The sequence below is a fragment of the Dasypus novemcinctus genome, chromosome 12 (assembly GCF_030445035.2).
Source record: "Dasypus novemcinctus isolate mDasNov1 chromosome 12, mDasNov1.1.hap2, whole genome shotgun sequence".
NCBI classification, from domain to species: Eukaryota; Metazoa; Chordata; class Mammalia; order Cingulata; family Dasypodidae; genus Dasypus; species Dasypus novemcinctus.
Window position 1 is genome coordinate 107,910,191 of NC_080684.1, and position 24,640 is coordinate 107,934,830.

The following is a 24,640-nucleotide window of genomic DNA, read 5'->3' on the forward strand; positions in this document are numbered from 1 at the left end:
CGTGTTCTGACAGCTTTCAGCTTGCAGCTTCCGGGCCGCAAGGAGGCTGAGCAGAGGAGACATACCTCCAGAGGCCACGTGGCCACAGCGGTCAGTCATCAGCCGAAGGAGAGGAGTCATGGGGTGGGTAACGAGTTCATTCAGAAAATCCTTATGAGCATGATGACGTGCAGGGACCGTGCTGGGTGCCGAGTGGGTGCAGGGAGCGGACACGCGGAGGTGGAGATGTGTCTGACCGCCCTGTCCCCTGGGAAGCGTCAGGGGTGCCGACTGAGGAGCAGGGTGTCACAGCAACAGGGTGGTCGGGCGCTCCCTTATGCAGCTGAGACCTGCACAGAGACGCCGGCTGGGGCGTCAGTGTCCCAGGCAGGGCGCACCGCCAGGGGACCCGCGGCTGGGGAGGAGGGAGCCTGGCGGGGTCGCTTGCCACAAGGCTCAGGCAGGTGAGCAGGGCCACAGTGCGCAGGGCGTTGAAGGCCCTGGAGGGTTTGGGCCTTGGTCCCAGGAGCTGTGAGGAATCACGGCTAAGCAGGGAGGGCTGCGATGCAAAGATGCTCCCCTCACTCCTGGAGGGTGGGTGGGAGAGGAAGGGGCGTTGTCGTGGAGATGGAGAGGCGTGGGCGCGTTCAGGCGCCCTTGGGGAGGGACCCACAGGATTCACTGGGGGCTGGGGGTTGGCGTTTGGGGGGACCTCCGGGCCCTGGCCCAAGGCAGAATCCTGGCCCCCCGAGATGTAGTGTTCTGGTCCCTGGAACGTGCGAACACATTACATGACCTGGCCATGGGGAGGTGTGCTGCTGCTCGGCCGACCTGGAGCAGGAAGGCGGTCCTGGGTCACCCAGTGGCCTGGTCTCATCACTCCAGCTCTCAGAGTGGACAGAGGGGTGGGACGTGTGAGAATCAGCCCGCCTGCCCGCTCCTGCGGCCCCTGGAGGCTGGGCACAGCCTGTGTTGGGGCAGCGGGAAAATGGAGACCTTTGACCTCCAGTGGAAGGAGCTGGATTCTGCCCCAGCCGGCAGGAGCGGGGCGTGGATGCTGTCCGGAGCCTTCCCGCTGGCACCTTGGTTTTAGAGTGCAAGGCCCGGCCTAGACTGCTGACCCACAGAGGTGAAGGACACCTGTGTGCCTGCTCGGGCCACCAGCCGGTGGTGGTTTGTCCAGCAGTGATGGGCAGGTCATGGCGGGGGCGTCTGCGGGTGCGCCTGGCGGGGGGGAGCCCCAGACCCCGGCGGCCCCTCCCTCAGCGAGCGCCTGATTCCCACCCCACCCCGGGTGACCCCACAAAGCGGGTGGAGTTCCAGGGGCGGAAGCGCCCAAGCTGCTTTTCCCGGAAACTCCAGGCGGCCGCTGCCTCTCACCCGTTCTCTTTCCTGGGTTCTATAAATCTGTGTTATTTTCTTGTGATTTTGAAGTGGCTGCTTGGGTTGAGCGCCTTCCTCCTCACTAAGGGTCCTTATTCCCCATTTCTCCTTGTTGAGTGACGCCTTGGAGTTTCTGTTCCAGTGGTGATTTTGGCCTTGTGGAAGCCACGTTTTTCCTCTCGGTGCCATTTGTAAGTGGTGATTGTCTCAGTGTGATGAGGTACTAGTGGTGGCTTTTTTTTTTTTAAGATTTATTTATTTCTCTCCCCTTCCCCCCCCCCACCCCAGTTGTCTGTTCTCTGTGTCTATTTTGCTACATGTTTTCCTTTGTCCGCTTTTGTTGTTGTCAGTGGCAGGGGAATCTGTGTTTCTTTTTGTTGTGTCATCTTCTGTCAGCTCTCCGTGTGTGCGGCACCATTCCTGGGCAGGCTGCACTTTCTTTCGCGCTGGGCGGCTCTCCTTACGGGGTGTACTCCCTGCGCGTGGGGCTCCCCTACGCGGGGGACACCCCTGTGTGGCAGGGCACTCCTTGCGCGCATCAGCGCTGCTCATGGGCCAGCTCCACACAGGTCAAGGAGGCCCAGGGTTTGAACCACAGACCTCCCATGTGGTAGACGGACGCCCTAACCACTGGGCCAAGTCCGCTTCCCGACTAGTGGTGGCTTTTTGCTACGTGTGTGATACCTTTTACATTTTATTTTAGCAGTCACGTTTCATGTTAATAAATTCTACTTGTTTTGGGAAACATTTTCAAAATGAAATTTAGCGTGAATCACGTTTTCCCCCCTCTTATGTTTGTCTTGTTTAGCAAATTTGGGCTATTTTGGGTTAATTTTAAATAAAGAAAAATGATGTTTTAAAAATACATTCCTGAAGAGTTTGGATTTTTTTTTTTTTCCAATAATGGAAGCAGGGGGAAGTATCCCACTGCCCTTGTGTAGTTGTAAAGCAAGACAAGAGGTCATGGATGGAGCTGAGCAGACATGCCCTGGAAGCCTGCATTTCTCTGTATTTTTCCCCTAAACTGCTGTGGTCTGGACCAGCCCATGGATGGCTGGGACGAGGGCAGTGCCACTGAATGGGGCCATCTTGGCTCCAGGGCCAGCAAGTGATGACCTTCCTCCCCTTTGCTCTTCTGCCAGGCTCTCTTACCTGCTTACTGCGTCGTCACCTGAATGCTGCGGCGGGAGGAGTTGCTCGGTGCAGGGAAGCCCTCTGTGGCGGCCCCGGCTGCGTGGTAGGGGGGGCTGCACATGCTCTGCAGACAGAGCGGCATGTGGGTGCCCTGAGCGCGGTCCAGCACGAGGAAGAGGAGGCGATGGAGGGTCCAGGAGGGCGGCCACCCTCCCAGGTGCCTTCTCTGCCTCTGGCCCTGGGCTCTGGTCTGGGAACCCAGAAATGACCGGCACCACTTGGCTCCTTCTGGAGGCCACGTGAACGTCGGTGCAAGAGGGTGTTCCAGAGCAGGTGGAGCCAGAGCAGGTGAGCCAGGTAGAGCTGGGGGCCGCGTAGTGGTCGCCTCGGCAACCATTGTTTTCCGGGTGCTATGCAGGTGCCAGGCTCTTTTCACAGCCACCACGTTGTCCTCACACTGCCCTGGGGTCCCCATTGTACAGACGAGGAGCTTGGATCCTGAGGCTGAGTAACTCGCTCAGAGCCACTCAGCAGCAGGTGGCGGAGCTGGGATTCGAACCGAGGCTTCGGCTCCGGAGCACGCATGCTTCTCACTGGGGGATGCGGCCCTTTCGCTTCGTGGGTGCGGGAGTCCGGACGGAGGCGCTTCCCCGCCCTCCAGGAGGCCTGTCCCTCAGAAGGCAGGTTTGGGGAGGGAGGGTCTGCGAGCTTGTCCACTCCCCTGGCACTGTGGGCAGACAGAGCCCACCCCGAGGGGCCTGGCTCACCCTGCCATCCATCCAGCCCACTGCCTGCCAGATGCTGCATGGCTGCAGCTGGCCCGCGAGGCTGGGAGCTGCGGGCGGGGTCCTGGGCTCCACCACCTGCCCTTTGGCTTCCGTGTCTCTGGGCTGCTTCTGGAGTGGGATGGGTGCCTTCTCGGTTCAGCTCGATGCTCGCTTGCAGACGAGGGGCGGCAGTGCCTGGTGGGTGGGCAGCTGGGCGCCTTCCTGTTTTTAGCGCCCTGTATGGCAGGGGCCTTGTGTTTTGAGTACTCCCAGCCTCTTGGTTCTCCTGTTCCAAAACGCTGTTTCCTCTTTTCGGGGGATTTACTGGAAATTCCACCAAAAGTGCTGAGGTGGGTGAAGAGGCACTCCGCTGCATCCTGTCAGCCTAAGAAACGGTTCCTGGTCTTGTAGCCCTGACTTGTGCCAGGTGCTGCGGCAGCCCCTCGCGGGCAGCGTCCCCTCTGTGGGAGCAGCCTCCTGGGGCCAAGTGCCCTGCCCAGGGTCACGCAGCCCCTAGGGGAGGAGCTGGCAGAGCCGCTCTGGCCCCACTGCCCGCGGTGTTTCTGGGCTCCTGACTGCTTTGGCCCTGCTTCCCGGGGCCCCTTCCTGGAGTCCTCATCCATGGGGGCCATCGTGGGGTCTGGGTTCAAGGGCACTGCCGGAGGCACAGGCCCGGTTCTGGCGTGTGCACCTCCGCCGGCCTGCCCGCGGGTCATCCTCCGATGCAGGCTGCACGTTTTCCAGTCCCGCCGGATGGCTGCACCAGGCCTGCACGTGTCCTTGTGCCGTCGCCGTGGAGCTGCCTTCCCTCTGCCCCCTGCTGCCTCTTCGCTGCTGTGGTTTGAAGTGACCTTTTTCCTCTTAGGAAACATTTCTACTAAACTAGAAAATAAGGTAAGACTTGTGGATGAAGCTCAGCGGCTGAGTGCCTGCTTCCCACGTATGAAGTCCTGGGTTTGACCCCTGGTGCCTCCTAAAGAAAAAAATAAGGCGTGCTGGCCCCCAGGTGCGTGTAGATGAGACAGCTGTGCTCACTGTCCCTGGGCCGCCCCTGCGTCTTAGCTGAAAGCCCACAGCACGGGAAGGTGGTGTCAGGCAGGTGGGCACGTGCGCGGGAAGGAGGGAAGGCTGGGTCCTGGAGAGGGGACGCTCCCGGCGTCGCTGCGCACCTCCCCTGCTTTCCTGGGAACTTCCTTTCTGGGGGAGCCTGGGAGGCCTCTGCACTGTGCTGTCGGGTGGGAAACGAGGGGGCCTCGCCTCGCCTCGCTTCTTCCAGGATTCACGGGGCTGCGATGGAGGAAGCCGACGAGGCATTGTGCCTGACTATTTATGACAGTGCGTTCCTTCTCTCCAGCTCGCTGGAATGGCGTTGGGCAGGGGACGAGCATGTAGCGCCGTCCTACCTCTTCTGTCTTGAGCGCGAGCCTGCTGGTGCTGTTGGCGTCTCATGCTGCCGGGCAGTGCTGTGGATTATCCCGGCTTCGGTGGCGACTGCTGTTTCATGGAGTGGCTTGAAAAGGAATGTTGTTTTCTCTTTAAGAATTAATCTCTTCCTTCTGTTAATTTTTTGCTCCAAAACCATTCACTAGTGCCATCATAGCTTTTCATGCGTTAGCCAGATGTGGTTTCAGAAAGCCTTTTGAGTCAGAGTGGCCTGGGTGGGGTAGTCAAGCAGTGGGAGTCCAGGCACGTTTAAGAGAACATTATCTGGTTACGTTTTGTTACCAGAGGAGGTGCTATATTTCTTGGATTTTAACTCCGTCAAAGATATAGTTAAATTTTTAGTTGTTTTATGTTTTACATTATGATTTACATTTTAGCCTATCAGCCCCTATATATTTTTGGTGTAATTTTACATGTCTTATCCATCCTTGGGTACTCTTGTGAAATACTTCTATTGCCCACACAGTTGCATTGATGTGGAGAAAGTGGCCTTGGTGACTGCTGGGTGTGGGGAATGGGAGGAAGAGATGAGATGTGGAGGCATTTTCGGGACTCGAAGTTGTCCTGGGTGGTGCTGCAGGGACAGTTACCGGACATTGTATGTCCTCCCATGGCCCACTGGGTGGACTGTGGGAGAGTGTGGGCTGTGGTGTGGACCATTGACTGTGAGGTGCAGCGATGCTCAGAGATGTATTCACCAAATGCAATGCATGTCTCATGATGATGGAGGAGACTGTTGCTATGGGGGGAGGAGTGGGGTGGGGGGGTATATGGGGACCTCATATTTTTTTGAATGTAATATTAAAAAAATAAAGACAAAAAAAATATTATTGGGAAAAAACCAAAAAAAACCAAAGATATAGTTAGCGTTCCTTTAAAATATTTAATCGTTCAGACGTTTTCACATTAGAAAATAGAAAATGCAATGGCACAAGCCCTGTCGTGTGCCTCCTGTGGCACACGTGCTCGGTGTCTGCGCAGTGCACACGCTCTTGCCCTCCACTCAGAGGCTCCGTCTGCTGGGGAGGCAGAATCACAGGCCGCAGACTTCTCCAGGGACCCGTGACCAGGCCTTGGTGTAGGGGACAGTGCTGTGACAGTGGGAAAGGAAAGGTCCTTTTGCTGTGAGCCTCTGGAAATCTCTTGGACAAGGCGACGTCCACCTGGTCTTTGAGGGAGGGGGTGGGTTCTGCTAGGCCCTTATGGTGGGTGGTGGGGTCCTCTGTCGATGGGGGCCAGGGCATCTCAGCTGTGCGGGTGGCTTGGACCAGGCCTGGATGGAGAAAACTTACAGGGACGCGAGGGAGACTAGTGACTCGCCGGCTCCTGCGCAGAGGCGAGAAGGGAGTGGAGGGCAGGGCTGTGGCTGCGTGGGCGCGGAGGCCGAGGGCAGGTGTTCACGGTGGCTCAGGCGTTCAGGAGCCAGGGAAGCTCTCTCAGCTGGCACTGCCTGCTCAGACCTGCCACTGCCACCCGTGGACCCCTCACGCAGGCCGAGACCGAGGACCCTGTGGGCCAAGACCGAGGTTGCTCAGCTGGGAAGAAGCCAGGCCAGGGTTTCAGGCGACAGCCGGTGGCGTGGGTGAGAGAGCCGAGAGGAGGAGGCTGCTTAGGAAGCAGTTGCAGCTTGGCCAGTTCAAAAGGTGCTCCTTGGAGCTTGCCGTGTGCCGGGGTGTGCTGTGGGAGAGCAAGAAGGACCCTGACAGGGTGCGAGGCAGAGCGACGGAAGGGGCGAGCTGCAGGTGGGCAGTCCACGGGGCCGGTAACTGGTGGGGAGGCCGAAGGGTTTCTGGTTGTTTCAAGGGCAACAGGAAGGCCTGGAGGCTTTGAGCTGGGCGTGAGTCGACCATATCTGTGCTTTGAAGAACGCTGTGTGACACGGGGACAGAGCAGGGGTCCCAGCTAGAGGCTGCCTTGGGAGGCAGTTGCCATTTGTGCTCTCAGTAAGGGGTGGTCCAGGCTGGGCTGCAGCGATGGGGGGAGTGGGCAGGTGTACGGGAGGCGTAGGACCCAGTCGAGAGGACGCAGACTGGTAGGCAGGGCCTTTGGCTGTAGATGGCCGTTCACGGGGCTCAAGTCCCGGAAGGAGGCCAGCAAGGTCGGAATGAGAGGAAGTGGAGCTTGCTCCCGGACCGTGGGGACGGAAGGTGGCCCAGGGGAGGCCGAAGGCTGCAGGCCAGAGGAGGCGTGAGGGTGGGCCGGATAGGGCGGCCTTGGCCAAGGTCCAGGAGCTGTGAGAGTAGGTGCAGGAGTGGCCACGGGCCAAGGTGACGGGTGGTGGCACGTCTGCTGAGGTAACCGTAGGACAGCAGGCTGATTGTGTTGCTGAGAGTGGCAGTGGTTTGGAAAGAGAAAGGGGGAGCAGCTGAGGCTGCCCCACCCCACCCCACCGGAGGCGGCCCTGGACGCCAGGTGAGCAGTCCTCAGGCCTTTACTGGGGGAACTTAGGCGCCAAGAGCTGCAGCGGCCTCGCGACAGACAGTGGGCTGGCGAGGGGGCCCTTGTGTGTGTCCACACCGTTGGCAGCTGCTCTTTAGATGATGGGGGGCTGGGGACAAAGGTGGCTGGATGCTGGAGGCTTGCGTGCAAGTATGGGGACAGCATCTGGGTATGTGCTCCTTTCTCAGAGCAAGATGCACTTGGGGCGGGCAGCGTTCAAGGCTGTAGCAGCCAAACTCGGCATGCTTCTGGGGGCCTCTGGGGAGGGCTGCCTGAGAGTGGGGGTCGGGGCGGCCGGCCCTGGTCAGGTGGGAGGTGCTGTGTGCATTGCACAGTCTGGCCTGGAGGCGCTTGTTTGGGAATCATTTTCCTGGAGAGAGGGTGAGGTCAGGAGCGAGCCTGGCTTCACTGGTCAGTCAGCTTCCAGGAAGGAGGATTGGGGACGTGGCTTTGGGGTCAGAGGCAGCAGGAAAAGGCTGAGATGAGAAGCAGCAGGGCGGAAAAAAAGGAAGAAACGGCCCTCGGTGGCGCCTGGCTGCCCCTTTGCAGAATTGTTTGTACTTCTTGGTGTTAAATTCAAAATACTTCTTTTTCCTTATTCCTGCTTTCCAAGTTTTCTGCAATAAACACATACTGCTTTTGTCTTAGGAGGGAATGATTTGTTATAAAAATGTTTGTATCCACGATGTACTTGGAGATGTGCGTGGTGTTTCCTTTCTGTTTGGCTCCTAATTGCCCACACCCCTCGTGCCTCCGTGCGATGTGTGCGGCGAGGAGTGGGCTGGACAGAGCCCGTGGATGCAGCAGGACCGCGGGGCGGGCACAGCGAGGCCACCCGGTGGAGCTGTTTGGTGGCCAGCTGCATGGCGGCCGCGGGACACCCGCTCCGCTTCGGGTCCTGCAGGGGCCCCGGCTTTTGCAATTGCCCTCATGGGTAGACGCACGTTTCAGATTCTGCCTGGGAGGAGGGGCGATGGGCTTGTATACTGCTGTAGTAGTGATTTTTCATATATTTTTTGCTGAAGCCCTTCAAAGTTAATTTCCTTGGGAAAGTTCGGAGTAATATTCTAACTCTTGGATGAGCCACTCTGTGTTGAAGTGTGCCTAAAAGTAAACGCAGTCGCTAGTTTAGTTCGTATCTCAGAGAAGCCCCGTTGAGCCCACGGGGGCATAGAGGGACGGCTGTGTTTGGAGAGCAGCGGCTGAGGAGCTGCGACAGAAGATGAGGGGGTGCTTTGCCTGCCCCCTCCATATGCCTGCAGTACGGGGCAGCGTCTGGTCATAAATGTGCTGATAGGAGTATTCACTTATTTTCTGAACTTCAGAACAGTGCAGGTGGATTTATTTCTTTTCTCTACTTTATTTCCTCTCGCCCTTCACTTTTTCACCTCTTGCCATTTTTCACTCACTGCTGTTTAACCTTCAACTAAAAAAATGGTGCTCAGGTCTTGACCACCATTTCTGTCTTCAGCGCAGCACCTTGGTGTGGAGGCCCTAAATTCAAGCTGGAAAGCAGTTTGCCGGGTGCACAGGAGGGGGCCGCTGCCTACTCGCGGAGCCCAGGGCCCTTCCTTCGAGCCGCGTGCTCGTTTCCAGCTCGGCGCTCTCGCTCCGGCCGTTACCCGTGTCTCCGTCCACCTTAGGGGAGGCGGTCTGCGCCAGGGACCGTAACTGGCTCGCTGCCCACCCGCACCAGCCCTGGGCCTGGCGTGGAGCCGGCGCTCAGACTGTCTGCGGAGGGGATTGCGTGAAGGTGCAGCCTGCGGTGGACTGGCTAGGGGCGTAGGCGCTTTGCCAGGTCGAGGCCACGGTCGAGGTCTCGGCTCTCTGTAGGTGGACCCTCAGGCAGGGTCTGGTGGTGGCTTTTGCTTTTTTGCTTTTTGTTTTGGCTGTCGAGTCAGCCCTGGACAGATTCCTGCAGGTAGTGGTCCCAGAGGCCCTTGCTCTTCCTTTGAGCATTTTTTGCCCTGTCCACCCAGGGCCTCCAGCCTGTCCTCAGGCTAGAGTCCACCTGCCTGAAGGGCCCTCCTGCCCGTTGTTGGTCTTTGTTCCCCTGACTCGGGGCGACACGGTGACGGTGACGGAGCCTTCCGGTGCCTTCCGGTGCCTTCTTCTGAAGTGCTGACTTTGCTGAGCACCCCAGGGCTTTGCAGGGCGTTTCCAGGCGGGCTCCCCTTCTGGGCACCCCCCCCCGGAGCGCCCTCTGCCGGCTCCCCACCCAGGCTGCTCCGCTGGGGGTCTCTGTGCGGCTCCTCTCACCAGGGCGTGACTCTCTGCTACGTCACAGGGTTGGACCCGTGGCCCTTCATGAGTTTTCACTCTTGTTTCACCCGAGAGTCCCCACTGGTCTTTTGGGTGTCTCTTCTTCAGGGTGGAGGCGGATTGGATCCAGGAAACACAGCGAATGGTTCCTGCTGTTGACTGCTGGTGACAGATGCGTCCTTAAGTTTTCTTCTCTTCATTTGGGGGATGACTAAACGTCCTTTTCACGTGAAGCCTAGTGCAGCGTTCTGCCCTGTGGCAGTAGCGTGGTGACCTTTCGTTCCTCAGGCCAAAGTGCGTAGGTGTCTTGGATCTTCTTAAGGTCCAGTGAGGGCCGGTCTGTCCAGTGCTTGGTGCGGGGGGGGGGGCCTGGAAGCGAGTGCTCCCAGCTTGGTATTCCGACCCTCCTGGGCGCGGCTGGGACCCGGGAGGAGGGCTTTCTTTTCTTTTTTAGCGTCTTTATTGAGATACAATTCATACGGCACAGTTCGCCCATTTGTAATATACAAGTCAGCGTTTTTAGAATATCTCAGTGTAATTGCCACCGTCATCACAATCAGTTTTAAGACATTTTCGTCTGCCTTAGAAGCAGCCTTTGCCCCATTAGCAGGCAGTCCCATTTCCTGTGTTCCCTCTAGCCTTAGGCAACCCAAATCGACTTTTTGTCTCCAAAGATTGGCCTGTTTTGGACATTTCACCTAAACAGGATCACATAGTATATGATTTCTTTTAACAGCATGTCTTCAAGGTTCATCTATATTGTAGCATTTTCCAGCTCTTTCTTTTCATGGCCAAATAATATTCCATTATATGGATGTTTATCCATTCATTTGTTGTTGATCAGCATTTGGGTTGCTTCCACCTTTTGGTTGTTATGAATAATGTGGCTCTAAACATTCATGTACAAACATTGGTGTGGACGTAGGCTTTCGTTTCTCTTGGTTATGCTCCTAGGCGTGGGATTGCAGGGTCATGTAGTGACTGTGTTTAACCTTGGGAACTGCCAGACTTTTTCCAAAGTGGCTGCGTTTTACATTCTCAGTGTGAAAGAGGTGGTATCTCATTGTGGTTTTGATTTGCGTTGCCCTGCTGGCTAATGGTGTTGACTTTCTGTTGGAAAAACTTGTATGTGCAGTGTAAATAAAAGAAAGTGGGGGATTGTTGCTCCCAGAGCCCTGTCCTTCAGGAGTATACCTCACTTTCCAGTGTGTCTGGGAGAACGGGGCAGTGCTTTAGTCACTGTGTACACGTCTGGTGCACAAACAACTCACCTCCACGGAGGCAGAGCAGATCTCTTCAAAAAAGTCCAAAATGTTCCCGACATCTGTAAAGGCATAGAGTCTGCATGGTGAACACATGTGTACCCAAGACCTGGCGTAAGAAGGAAACATTGCAGCTCCGCAGCCGAAGCTGTGTGCTCTGTCCCACCCCTGAGCCCCCTGAGAGCCTTGTTCTCAGTTTTGTGCTTTCATTTCCATGCTACTCTTCAATGTATCCAAAAAATAATATATTGTGTCATTTTGCAATTTTTAAAACTTCGTTAAACAATATCATACTGTGTATAGTCAACTTGCTTTTTTTCTTCCATACTAGGTTTAGGAAATATACCTATATTGACTCATGTAGGTCTGCTTCACTGGTATTTGGTGAGATTTGTATACCATTGCATGTATATATTCCACAGTCTCTTTTTTTTTTTTCTTTTTCATTTCTCTCTCCTGTTCCCCCCATCCTCCACCCCGGTTGTCTGTTCTCTGTGTCTATTTGCTGCATCATCTTCTTTGTCCGCTTCTGTTGTTGTCAGCGGCACGGGAATCTGTGTTTCTTTTTGTTGCGTCATCTTGTTTTGTCAGCTCTCCGTGTGTGTGGCGCCATTCCTGGGCAGGCTGCACTTTCTTTCGTGCTGGGCGGCTCTCCTTACGGGGTGCACTCCTTGTGTGTGAGGCTCCCCTACGCGGGGACGCCCCTGCGTGGCACGGCACTCCTTGCGCGCATTAGCACTGCGCATGGGCCAGCTGCACACGGGTCAAGGAGGCTCGGGGTGCGGCTGGGGCGGCTTGCACCCCGATGCTGACGGGGGGGTTTGGAGGGGTTAGACTAGACCGCAGTGGCGTTTGATGCTACGGCAGATAGCATCAGAGGGGCTCTTAGGAGTGGAGGATGCACGGCGAGGGGAGGAAGAATGCCGCGGAGACCAGGTCTGTGCGCAAGTCCAGTTTATTGCGGAAGGGGACACAGCTTTATAGGGTTAGGGACTGCGTGGAGGGATTTGATAGGTGCGGGCGGGTACTGCTTCCTGATAGGTGATTGTAAGCGGTTGCTAGGCAGAGGGCTGGCTGAGAGGTTTGGAATAGGGGAGGGGAAAGGGGGAGTGAGAGCTGGCCGGATGTTGGGCTAGGCGGGAGATAAAAAGGGGGAGGGCAGCGCCGGCCAGCTGTTAGCAGCAAAGGCCTAGTCAGGCGTGGTCACCTTATTTAGGCCCAGTGGGCAGAAGTGGTATCACTTCTTGCCGCACCGTTTGCTACTGTGGCAAGCCGGGCGCCCTTCCTCCCACACCGGGGTTTGAACTGCGGACCTCCCATGTGGTAGACGGACGCCGTAACCACTGGGCCAAGTCCGCTTCCCTAGATTTATCTTAATTCTTTTTTTTTTTTTCATTGTTACAAACATCGCCGAAGCTGTTTCCTTTTGCACTTGGACAAGGGTTTTTCCAGGGTGTATACCGGCGGTAGCATTATGTCTTGTGAACCTGCTTTTCCTAAGGAATCACTAGGGCTCTCTTTAAAACAACTAACTGCTATGGTGTTCTAACGTAGTGTAATCTGTTAAAAAGTTTATTAGTTAATATACTTTTGTAAAGAAAGATTTCATTATCTGAAATGAGGTAAATGTGTTAGTTTCCACTTGTTCTTTCAAAATGGCTTTAGTTGAGGCCTGTTTTTTCTTTAGCTATGCAAGAGGAAATAAAAATGCAATTTTAATAAGATAAAATGAGGTTCCTTTTAGTGCTAGCTTGAACTTTGTTGGAACATTTTCTGCTCCATAAACACAAGTGGTTTACGCGGAAAGAATTAATGAGCTTCTTGATGTACTGCAAGGGAAAGGGCCTGCGGTATGAGATGCTGCTGCCAGGCTTTTGTGAAAATGACTTGTACGTAGTGGGCTGTAGACCCAAATGCCTTTGGTTTTGAGCCATAAAATTTATGAAGAATGTAGATGTTCAAGCAAAGGCAGATTACTGATAGTGGTAGATGCTGTTCGAGGTGTTCAGACTGCTTCTGTGGGTGTCTCACTCCCATGCTCTTCCTCCCATTTCTGGGATGAGAAAGCTAAAGCCCAGAGTAATTGCGCTGTTAAAACCTTGCCAGCCAGTAAGTGATGGGGCTGGAACTTGAACCCAGGCCTTTAGATTCTTAAGCCTGGACGCTTCCTGCAAAGGTCAGAAGCCCTCTGTGGAATTTCAGAAGGGCCCTGAGCAGGAGCTTGAGCTTGATCTGAGCAGGCCATTCTGTGACAACCATTCTGCCATGGTTTCTGTGGGTCAGAGTTCAGACCAGGCAAAGTGGATGTGTCTCCACTCTGTGAGGCCATGTGTCAGCGGGAAGATTGAGGTCTGGGGCCGAAACACGCGAGGGCTGGCCCTCTCCCGTCTGGCGGCTTGTGCAGGCTGCTGGCTGGGAGTGCTGCCTGGGCTGTTGGAGGAAGGCTTGTTCATGGGCTCTCCATGTGGCTGGTCTGGGCCCCCTCACTGCATGGTGGCAGGGTCCTCGATCAAGTGCCCTCAGCAAACCCCGTGGACTGGGCATTGCCTTTGTGAAAAAGGGGAGTGTCTTTATTGAGATATAATTCACATGTATACAATATACAGTTCACCCATTCAAAGTGTATAAATCACATGGTTTTGAGTGTATTCAGAATCGTGCACCCCACACCCCTATCAATTTTATGACACGATAATCACCTCAAAAAGACACCTCTTAGCTGTCACCCCAGATCCCCATTCTTTCCTTGAGCAATCACGAATCCACTTTCTGTCGTCTATAATTTTCCCTTTTCTAGACTTCCATGTGAGTGGACTCTATAGTCACCTTCTGTGACTGGCTTCTTTCACTTAGTGTAATGTTTTCAAGGCCCGTCCGTTTTTCAGATCTTTTAGTGGCCGAATGATATTCCATTGTATAATTAGACCACATTTTGTTTATCCTTTCTTCAGTTGATAGACACTTGGGTCCTTTCCACTTTGTGGCGATTAGAATAATGCTGATATGAAATTTTTGTACACGTTTTTGTGGGTACATATGTTTTTATTTTTCTTGGGTATATGCCTGGGAGTGTAACTGCTGTTCCCATGGCAACTCAATGCGTAATCATTTGAGGAACTACCAGACGGTTTTCCAAAGCAGCTTACCACCAGCTGAGTATGAGGTACCTAAAATTTCTCTGCATTCTTTGCAACACTTGTACTTGTCTTTTAAATTTTGGCCTTCCTAGTGGGTGAGAAGTGCTACCTCATTGTGGTTTTGATTTGCTATTTCCCCGATGGCTGAGGATGTAGAACATCTTTTTCATGTGCTTCTTGGCCAATTGTCTGTCTTTGGAGAAATATCTATTCAGATCCTTTGCCTGTTAAAAAGATTAAAAAAAAATTATTGCGTTGTCAGAGTTCTTTGTATATATTAGATACCAGTATCTTATCCGATATACAATTTGCAAAGATTTTCTGTTTTTTGGGTTGCTCTTTCACTGTCTTGATAGTGTCCTTTAAAGAACAAAAGTTTTAAATTTTGAGATGCCTAATTTATCTAATTTTTGTTATTGCTTTTGCTTTGGTGTCACAGCTAAGAAACCATCATCTTCTCCAAATTCACAGATTTGTGCCTGTGTTTTCTTAAAAGAGTTTTATAGTTTTCCTCTTACGTTTAGGTCTTTGGTCTGTTTCTTTCAGGAGGTACTGGGAGTTGACCTGGGGCATCCTATGTGTGAAACGTGCACTCAACCACTGAACTACACCTGCTTCCCTGTTGGTCAGTTTTGAGTTAATTTTGTATATGTTAATTTTGTACTTGAGAGGTAGGAGTGTAAATTTATTCCTTTGTGTATCTAGTTGCACCACTTGTTGAAAAGACTACTCTTTGCCTATTGAATTGTCTTGGCCCCTTGTCACAATTCAGTTGATGGTAAATGTGAAGGTTTATTTCTGGACTCTCAGTTCTACCCATTGATCTCTCTGTCCTGATGCTGGCACCTTAGGTCTTGATTACTGAAGCATTGTCATAAGTTTGAAATCAGGATGTTTAAGTCCTCCAACTTTGTTCTTCTTTTTCAAGGTTGTTTTGGCTACTCTAGGTCCCTTGAATTTCCACATACATTTTAGGATCAGCTTGTCAATTTCTGCACAGAAGCCAGGCAGGATGTTGAGAAGGATTGCCTTGAATCTGTGGCTTAACGTGTGGAGTAATGAACATGGGTCGTCTTTGTTTATTTAGGTCTTTAAATTTTTTTAATAATGCTCTTTAGTTTTCAGAGTATAGGTTTAGCATTTCTTTTGCAAATTTATTTCTGTTTTATCCTTTTCGATGCTATTGTAAGTGGAATTTTTTTCTTAATTTTGGTGTTGTTCATTGCAAGTGTATAGAAGTACTGTTTTGTTTTTTGTGTATGTGTGTGTATTGATCTTGAATCCTGCAACCTTGCTGAACTTGTTTTTCAGTTCTAATGTTTTAGTGGATCCCTTAGGATTTTACATATTGTGAGATCATGCCTTCTTATTAGGTATTTTTATTTCTTCCTTTTTGTCTGGATGCCCTTTATTTCTTTTCCTTGCCTAATTGCCATAGTTAGAACCTCTAGTAAAATGTTGAATAAATGTCGTGAAATCAGACATCCCCATCTTGCTCTTGATTTAGAGGAAACAGTCTTTTACCATTAATTATTATTTTAGCTATGATTTTTTGTAGATGCCTTTTATTGGTCGGGTCGAGGAAGTTCCTTTCTATTCCAAGTCTGTTAAGTGTTCTTATTATGAGTGGGTATTGACTTTTGGTGAGTGCATTTTCTGTCTGTTGAGAAATTCATGAGGTTTTTGTCCTTTGTTGTATTGATGTTGTGTGATATATTATGTAATGAATCTTTGGTTGTTAAACTAACCTTGTCTTCCTTGGTTAAATCTCTCTTGGCTCTGTTGTATAATCTTTTTAGTGTACGTTGAATTGGGTTAGCTAGTACTTTGTTGAAAATTTTTACATGTAATTCATAAGGGATACTGGTCTGTAGTTTTCTTGTGATGTCTTTGGTTTTGGTGTCAAGGTAACACTGGCCTCCTAGAATGAGTAGGAAGTGTTCCTTCCTCTTTTGTATTTTGGAAGAATTTGTAAAGAATTAACATTAATTCTTTAAGTGCTTGGTAGAATTCACCAGTGGAACCATATGGGCCTGGGTGTTTCTTTGTGGTTAGTGTTTTGATGACTTATTCAGTCTCTTTGATTGTTTGACGTCTGTTCATATTTTCTATTTTGCCTGAGTCAGTTTTCGTTGTTTTTGCTTTTTAGGAATCTATGTATGAAATATTACATGAAATGTAATTTATCTAATTTATTGACATCCATTTGTTCATCCTTTTCCTTTATAACCCTTTTCGTTCCCATAGGATCTGTAGTAATGTTCCTTCTTTCATTTCTGATTTTATTAATTTGACTGTTATCTCTCTTTTTTTATCTTGGTCAATTTAGCTATAGGTTTGTTGATTTTGTCAGTCTTTTCAAGGAACTAACTTCTGGTTTTGTTCATTTCCTCTATTTTTTCCCTAAGGCAATAGATAATAAATAGTGAGGTGAGTTTTTTTTGGTGTGTGTGTTTTGTGCTTTTCCCTGGAGTCCTGCAGTGGTTCTTTGGAGGTGTACCTTCTCTTTCTTTCTGTTTGAGTGGCCATTGGCAAATCGAGTGCATAGGGCGCTTGCGTCTTTCCCACCTTCAGCAGAGCATTCCTACTTTGGTCTGATTTTATGTTTCCTTGGAAATTTTCTTTTGGAAAGTTGATTTACTAATAAAACACCCCCATTCACACAGATACAATGAAAAACCTTATAAAATAAAACTGGAGCTGCATGTATTAGCATAGTATGCACTGTCCTCTTTGACCAAAATTTCTACCTACTTTCTTTGAAATGTTGAAGTAGTCTTCCCTCAGGGACCCTCCCTCCTGGGCCAGGACCAGGCCGTGTGCCGGCAGGGCCGTCAGGATTGCTACTTTGCTTCTCTTGCCTTTAGGTTAGCTCAGAGGTTCTCAGCATGCGACCCATGTGTGCCCGCCTTCGTCCCCCGCTCCCCGTGCCTGTCAGAGTTGGTATCCAACAATATTTATTCAGTTTTGAGGAGAAAATGAAAGGGCAAAAAGAAACATTTAATTAAAAACCCATGCAGTAGGCACAGAAATGGAAGACAGAATAGAAACTGAATGAAAAATGGAAAAACAGGCCTAATATTTGGGCAGAAGGGTAGATTATGTAAAAATTGGCTCTGGAAAAATCATTTTTTAAAATGTCCTATCAAACACAGTAAAGCAAAATAAAATTCTAGGTGGATTGAAAACTTAGGGTAAAAAAGGAAAACTTAGTATCAAATGAGCACGATGTTGCATGATTATGTAACCTCAGCTGAGCTTTGCCCAAGTACAGTCTCCAAAGTCTGCAGACCTGCAGGTAAAGGAGAAAGAGTGATTGACTTAAGAGCATAATGACATGAACCAGGAAAAAGTCCTTGCCTCCTGTTAGTTGCCTGGGGCTGCTGTGATTACCCTCGGCTTAGTGGCTTAAATCAGATGGGAAGTCCCACTTGGGCCTCCCTGGACTGAAGTCCAACTGTGGGCAGGGCAGCTTCCTTCTGGACGTCCGAGCCGAAGTGGTTTCTGGCCTGCTCAGCCTCTCGAGGCCTCCCGCTTTCCTGGCTCGTGGCCCTCCCTCCATCCTCAAAGCCAAGGGCGTCGCATTCCTCCAGCCCTTCTTCTTGGTCACACCTTCCTCTGACTGCAGCCAAGAAAGGCTTGGCTTGTACCCGCTCGTGTGATAGGCCAGGCCCTCCTGGGTGGCCCCAGGCGGGCTCCCCGTTTCAGGGCCTTCGTCCTCCGTCCCGTCTGCGGAGCCCCTTCTGCCTTGCCAGCTGGCACGTCCTCGGGTTCTGGTGAGGGCCTGGACGTCGTTATGGCCATTTTTCTGCTGACCTCACCCCCCGAATGACAAAGAAGGAACCCTTTCTTCAAGGACTGCTTACAAATCCTTGTTGACAGAGGTTTTCCCAAGTCAGCATGAAAGTATGAAAAGGATAAAGGGACGCACAGGCAATTTACTAGCAGAGAAAGTAGGAGTGAACAAACTTTTTAAAAACAAATGTTCCCCTTTGCTAATAACCAGACGAATGCACATGAGCAGCTCTGGGCGCCTTCCCTGCCCCACACCAGCCCTGCCTGTGGCGGGGGGCTCTGGAAGGGGCGCTGCTCTTTGCAAGGGCAATTGGCCGCATGCGCGCCGCTTCTGCTCCAGGTGCACCATTTCGAGGAATTTGTTCTCAAGAACTTATCTGAGTTGTGTGTAAATATTTGTCTTCAGGATGTTTCTTGCATTTCTGTAACCACGAACAGTTGGAGACATCCTAATGCCTCACAGTCATCACTGCTTAAACCAATTGCGGTGCACCCGCTGGGGCGGCAGAAGCCTGGCGTGCTGTCCAGGGCAGGGGCGTGGGCCGCGGGCGGGAGCCCGTGTGCCTCCCCTTCTGCGGATTTTCAAAAGCATTTTATGTTCTGAAATACTTGGAGATTTACTGCATGTTGCGAAGAAATGTACAGGGAGATTACATGTACCCTTTGCCCCATTTTTTTGCTCTTTATTTCACATACGCTGTGTATATTCTTTTATAGGCCTCAAATAATACAAATAAAGTAAATAAATGTATTAAAGTATATCGAAGACGACTAGTGATGATGGAGGAATGAGTCATGAGGTATTGCTGAGTTGAAAAGCTAGGACTGCGCTCTCTCTTTTAAAAGTGAAACGTCCCCTTCACCTGCCCACCTCCTCACCTGCATTCGTCTGCGGATGCGCACACCCCCCCAGGGGGCTGCATCACGGCGTCACAGTGCTCCTCTCCCACTGTGGACCCAGCAGAGAGGGCTGTCTGTAGTTCCTTCCCATGACTGTCGTGTGCAGGGAGGAGTGACAGCTCAGCAGAGCTCCGGGAGCCCGCGCTTGCCGTCTCCCTCCACTGCCGTCCTTAGCGAGCAGCTCTATTTCTCACAGTGACCTCACGTTTGCACTTCTGCTCTAGGCAGGAAGGAGAGGGAGAAGCTGAGGACAAAGTGGTGCAAGCTCAGAGTCTTAGTTCCCTGGCTGCCAAAGCACATACGATGCATTGGGTTGGCTCAAGCACTGGCAAGTTTACTGGCTCACAGTTTTGAGGCTGAAGTCCCAAATCAAGACACTGTTAAGGTGACGTGGCGTTTTGGGCCCGCTGCCGGCAATCCTGGGTCCTTTTCTGTCACACGGCAGTGCACATGGCGGCCTCTCCTGGCCTCTCGCCGCTGTTCACCCTCTGTTGGCATTCAGCTTCTGCTGCTCCTCCTGGTTTCTCTCTCTGTCTCACTCTCATGCTGCCTGGGAAAGACTCCAGTACTGGGATGAGGACTCACGCTGCTGGTGCTGGGCCACGCCCTAACTGAAGTGACCTCGTCCACACCCACAGGAATGGACGAGGTTTAAGGACATGTTTTTCTGGGGTGCATAGCTCCAGACCACCAACTAAGCCTGTCTCCTTTTGTAAGAAAAGTAGAAACTTCCACATGTTTTTCTGTGGCCTGGACCACGCCATGTGGTCAGCTTCTGGGAAAGGGGTGGTGGCCTGGGGTCACTCAGCTGACCCACGGAGTCTGCCACATGGTTATTTTAATTTTCTTCATTTCTATTCTCCATATTTATTATGATGAACATAAGCACTTTCTGGATAAAGCAATGAAATCTTTTAAAACGTTGCGTTTATCCTCCTTTTGTGATTCTGTACTCCTTCAGACAAATGGTACCAGATGAGCCTTCTCAGACGGCCGTTTCATCATCATTTTCCAGTCATTGTCCAGGAGACGCGGTCGGTGAGCAGCTGCTGAGTAGCTCCCCTGTTCCAGCAGCCCTTGGCGCTGTCGCTCGTGCCTCGGTTCTGGGGTGCAGCTTTCAGGGAGTGACAGACTGCTCTTCTCGCTTGGGGGGCACGGGCCCTGTGGAGTGGCTGGAGGGCGACCCCCCAGCCGATGGACGTGGAGGCCGCTCCCCTCTGGTGCACGGGCTTTCCGCAGTTGGCAGCAAGCGCCTGAGGAGGCCGATGGGAGGCTAATTTGTTTGCTTTTTTCCAACAGCATCCAGCATGTGTATGGAGCCCAGCACCCCCCTTTCAATCCTCTGCTCCACGGCACGTAAGTGAGGTTCCCGCGTAGTCTTCTGGGGAAGGCTTGGCTGGACGCTCTGAGGAGGGCTATGTCCCCAGTTCCTTCCCATTTCCCGCCAGCGCCAGGGGCGCCCTGAGGGAGAGGCGCATGCTCTCTCATTCAGCAATCCAAGCAGTCTCTGTGTGTGCCACTGGGTTGCCCACGAAGCAGACGTGGACGCTTCTTTGTGGGGCGGCTGGCCGGGTGCAGCCTGTGGGCATGGTGGAGTTCCTGTCTCCACCCCGGCAGCTGCTTGGGGCCTGGCTCCCCTGGGCAGACGGATGCGGAAGGCGTGGCGCTGTGCAGTGTGGCCGGACGGGCCCCGCTCCCAGTGTGGCCAGTGGCGAGGGTGGCCTCTTGGGGGGCTCCTGCTCGGGTCATAAAGCCCCCGAATCCGCAGTGCAAGCCCACGCTGTACAGGAGGCCCTCCCTGCCCACCCTGCCCCTGGCGACTGTGGGAGGCTGGGGGTGGGGCACGTTTGCAGACACCGGCAGGGTCAGGTGTGGCCGTGCCGAGCATGTGCCGAGCACCACGCCCTCCCGCTTGGCTCTGTCCGATGGCAGAGACCCTGCGGCGCAGGTGCCCCTCGAGACTCCTCCCCGGCTCTCAGTTTCTCGCGCTTTGCCCAGGCTTACTCGGAGTGGCTTTGAGCTGTGCTTGCTTTCTCACCTCGCCGCGGGACTGAGGTGAACACGTGTGTCCTGCGTGGGGGACCCTTTCCTAGCGCGCCAGTGAAGCCCGCCTTTGCCTCGCAGCTTGCCCAGGCCCGGCCCCAGGCTGCCGGCCTCGCCGCTGAAGGCCAAGCGGGTCAGCACCTTCCAGGAGTTTGAGAGCAGCACCAGCGACGCCTGGGACGCCGGGGAAGACGACGACGAGCTCCTGGCCATGGCGGCGGAGAGCCTGAACTCCGCGGTGGTCATGGAGACCGCCAACCGCGTGCTGCGCAACCACAGCCAGCGGCGGGAGCAGCACCCGCTGCGCGGCGCGCCGGGGCCCCAGGCGGAGCCGCCCTCGCTGTCCAGCGGCGACCTCCGGCTCGTGAAGTCCATCAGCGAGAGCCACACGGCCTGTCCTGCAGGTAGGTGGCGGCCGAGGGGCCGGGCGCGTTCCCAAGCCTGGCCGAGGGCGTGGGCGCCACCGTTGCCTGCGCGGGAGCTGCCCTTGAAGCCGTCCTTGGGGCTGCTGCGGGGTCTGCAGGTGTGAGAGGACCCCCGCGCTGCCCTCTGCGCTCCTCGAGCGCTTCCTTTTGTCTCCTAGCTGAGCGCCTCTCGTCCCAAGAGAGCGCCGGGCCCCTGGCTCTTGCAGGCCCTGCTGAGCTTGGCGACAGGCCGTGCGTGAGCACGAGGGTGAGGGGCGCCGGCCCCCGCCAAGCACACAGCTCTGTGCAGCCGGAGGCGCCGCCGACGGCTGGGCCGGCAGCCTCCCAGGCTGGATCCCGCTGCAGCGTCCTGTGGGCTTGGTTTGTGTGGGGTGGGGGTCCACGTGGTAGTTGTCCCCTTCAGGTGCTGCCCTCAGGGCGGGGGTCCCGCCTCTGGCTGGTCCCTGTGTCCTGGCACTCAGTGGCCGTTCTCGAGGCTGTTTCTGTTAGGTTTGCCTTTTGTGTGTCTGAGGGTCTGAGGCGAATCCACGGGCAGCTATTGCGTGAATGTCCGTGGTGCGCAGGCCCTGTGCCCAGGGCTTGGGGCTCTGTGGAGCGGCGGTGAGGGGAGTCAGCAGCTGCACGGCCCGTGGGGGGCGTGAGCTGCAGGTGCAGGTGGCAGGGGCTGCACGCCAGCACAGAGACGGGAAGTGGGCCTGGGAGCGGGGCATCGTTTTACTAGGACACGTGGGCCTCACCGTGAAGAGGCCAGCGCGGCGAGAGGGGGCGGCACTGCGATTCTGGGGCAGACCGGCCAGCACGGCCGTCCTCCCGTTGAGCCCCCCTGCTCGTGGTCTGTGGCTCGCTGGAACTCGGCCGAGTTTGATGGTCACAAAACCAGGACTTGCCGCCGTGGCCCAAGGCTGCCCAGTGGGTGGACGCAGAGCTGGGGTCGCCTGGTCTATGACGAGCCCTTCTAGAAAGGGGTGACTTCCTGAGCATTGCACCCCTCCTCGGGAGACAACTGAATTGGTTCCTTTGGTCAGTTTTTATGTTGGGATTGAAAAGATGGAGAGTTTTGCTGTGTTTGAGCTTAGGAGGACTCTGTCTTGGCGCTTGCCAATGACTTGAACGTTCCGGCCACTGCTGATTGGGCTCTCGGAGGCTCCCGAGTGCCCAGGGCCTGGTGGTCCTTCAGCCTGCAGTGGACTCCCGCCGAGTCCATCCGCTTGCGGGCCGTGCTGCTGCCCTGTCACCGCGCGCGCCCTGGGGGTCAGCTGGAGCCTCCGTGAGGCCTGCAGCCTGACTAATTGCTGGCGGGATCCCCAGCAGTCCCCAGGGATGGGGCTCCTCACGGGTGAGGGGGTCACGACCCCGTGGTGTATGGTTGGGGTTCCTGGGAGGGGCAAGCTGGCTCCTCTCCCCCAGGGTGGGGTGCCTCGAGCGTTGCCTCTGCTGGAATACAAAACGAAGCTCCAGGCAGCTCAGGGCCTGGGAGAGGGGCCACTGGCCACCCTTGCTGGTGCCTCCACCTGCCTCAGAGTTGACACCTGCTCCTTCCTTCCTTTGCTCCCTGGACAAGCCTTTGCTGAACCCTCAACGTGCGATAACGTCGCCCAGCGTTGGTAAATGCCCACCCCGTGGCGGTGCTGCAGGAAGCGTTTGGGGTTGACGAGCCCTTCAAGCTCCGCACCACGCTAGGACACTGTGGCGAGAAGTGAGGCCGTCTGCCCTCGCTGCCCGCTGAGGGGCTGCCTCCCCGCCCTGGCAGCTGGCCCGGCCCTGCTCTGACTTGTGGCAGTGTCCAGGGCCCCTTTGTCTGTCTCAGCTGGGGGGCGGGCGCTCCTGGCATTCTGGGCTGGGGGTGGGAGGCTGTCAGCACTCGGCAGCACTCAGGGCCGTCCCTGGCACGGCGACCTGTCCCCAGGTGCAGTGGGAGACCCTGCCCTCGAGCCAGAGCTGTTTCTTTCTTGGGGAGCTTGTCCGTGGCTGGGCCTGCGGGATGGGGAGGTGGGAGGTGATGGTGGGCATATTCGGGGGCTTCCGGCCTTGAGGACCACAGCCCTCGCCCGCACGCAGCTCCTGGTTCCTGCCCGAGGGCTTCCCTGGGAGCCTGTGCCGAGTGTCAGGCGTGGGGACACAGACATACAGACAGGTGCTTTGATTTTGGTGTGACCCACGGAGTGTGGCGATGTGGCCTGGAGCCAGAAGCGGCGGGGCCAGAGGCAGCGGCAGGGCAGGCCTCAGAGAGTCAGGCTGCTTGGGGCTTGGGAGACGGGGGTCCTGCGGGGAAGCCCGGGGTCAGGGCTCAGGGCTGAGGGCGTGTGCCGGACGCCGTCCCGGGACAGCTGGGCCTGCCGGGCAGGGTCCCCGCTGGGCTGGCATGCCTGCAGCCTTCATCTGTGCACTGGCGAGGGACCTGCCTGCTCGCCTTGGTTTCTCCTTGGTGTCCTGGGCCGCCGCCGGCAGGAGGCTGCTGTGCCCTCGGCCGAGCCTGGCCGCCGTGCGTCGCGGTCTCGGCGTGACCCTGTCTTGGCAGTTCAGCCTTGATGGCGTGGGGAGCCCAGAGGCAGGCGCCCAGGCACGTTTGCCGGTTTGCGGGTCAGGCTCGCGCCTTTGAGTGCCACGGTCCCACTTAGAGCTGCAGGCTGCTCGGGAGCACGTGGGGCACGGAACGCGGTCGGGTCGATCCGCTCCCACCTGCAGGAGCGCACACGAGGGCGCTGGATTCTGGGAGGGATGCGGAGCTGCTCTCCAGGTAGGGGGGCGGCCTCTGACTTTCCTGCTTGGGCCCCGTCACTGCTGCAGCCTGTCCTCCGTGTTCTGGTGGGGGGTGGCCTTGCCCCGCGCCTCCTGGCTGTGGGCCAGCCCTGAGCCGGGAGCGCCTGTGGGGCGCGGGGTGCTGGGGCACACAGGAGGGGGCAGTGGCTCCTTCGCACTGTGCCCCACTTTGGCAGCTTTTCTGGAGACCAAACTGGGTCAGACCCTGCCTGGAGGGCACAGGCTGCGGGCTCCTTGGTGGCCTCGGGGCTCCGGTGCTGCCTCGGCGCTCGGCATCTTCAGTGGCGTGAGCGTGGGCTGTGGAAGGAGGGAGGGGACGGTTTCTTGCCTCCTGGCTTGGTGGCAGCTCCTGGGGTGGGCGCAGGCAGCTGTCGGCTCTTGCCTGCCTTTGCCTTGCTCCGTTTCCTGGAGTTTTATTTTTTGCTGTAGTTTAAATTTCAGACATCAAGGCTGCGGACGCTGCCCGGGATGTGGCTGTAGTAGCTGAGAGCCTGCTGGCGTCTCCTGCCTTTGGGCCCCACGACTGCTGCTCGACCGCCCTGCGCCTGTCGCCGGGGCTGGGCGGGGCCTTTGTGCGCAGGGCAGTGGTGGCGCCGGGCGAGGGGCCCCAGCCTTGCGCTCTGGGCCCTCGTGTGCCCTGGAGTCCTTTATATCCGCGGGATGGCGGTCCCTGCCGGGGCTTCTTGTGGGGTCGGGTGAGGAGCAGGGGCTCTGACGGCAGTGGGCCGCGGCCCTGAGGTGGCAGGCGGCCGCAGCGGGATCCTGGTTCACTGTGTGCCCGCGAGGCCTGCCCACCTCCGCGCCTTTCCCGTCACGTGCGCTCCACGGGCTTGTCTTCTGCGCGCGCTGGGTGCCTGCCCACACCGGCCGGCCTCCGCCGAGCCCCCACGGGGAGTGCTGAGCAGGGCTGG

At 55.0% G+C, this 24,640-nt stretch overlaps 1 protein-coding gene across 2 annotated transcripts in view; it reads left to right on the forward strand.

Moving 5' to 3' along the window:
- The window catches only part of TBC1D22A (TBC1 domain family member 22A), a 361,556-nt gene that overhangs the window by 3,746 nt on the left and 333,170 nt on the right, over positions 1-24,640 (forward strand). For both annotated transcript variants that reach the window (XM_058308954.2, XM_058308955.2), the window contains exons 2-3: positions 19,801-19,857; positions 20,626-20,948. In XM_058308954.2, the coding sequence (XP_058164937.1) occupies positions 19,801-19,857; positions 20,626-20,948 (380 nt within the window). The remainder of the gene's footprint in view (positions 1-19,800; positions 19,858-20,625; positions 20,949-24,640) is intronic.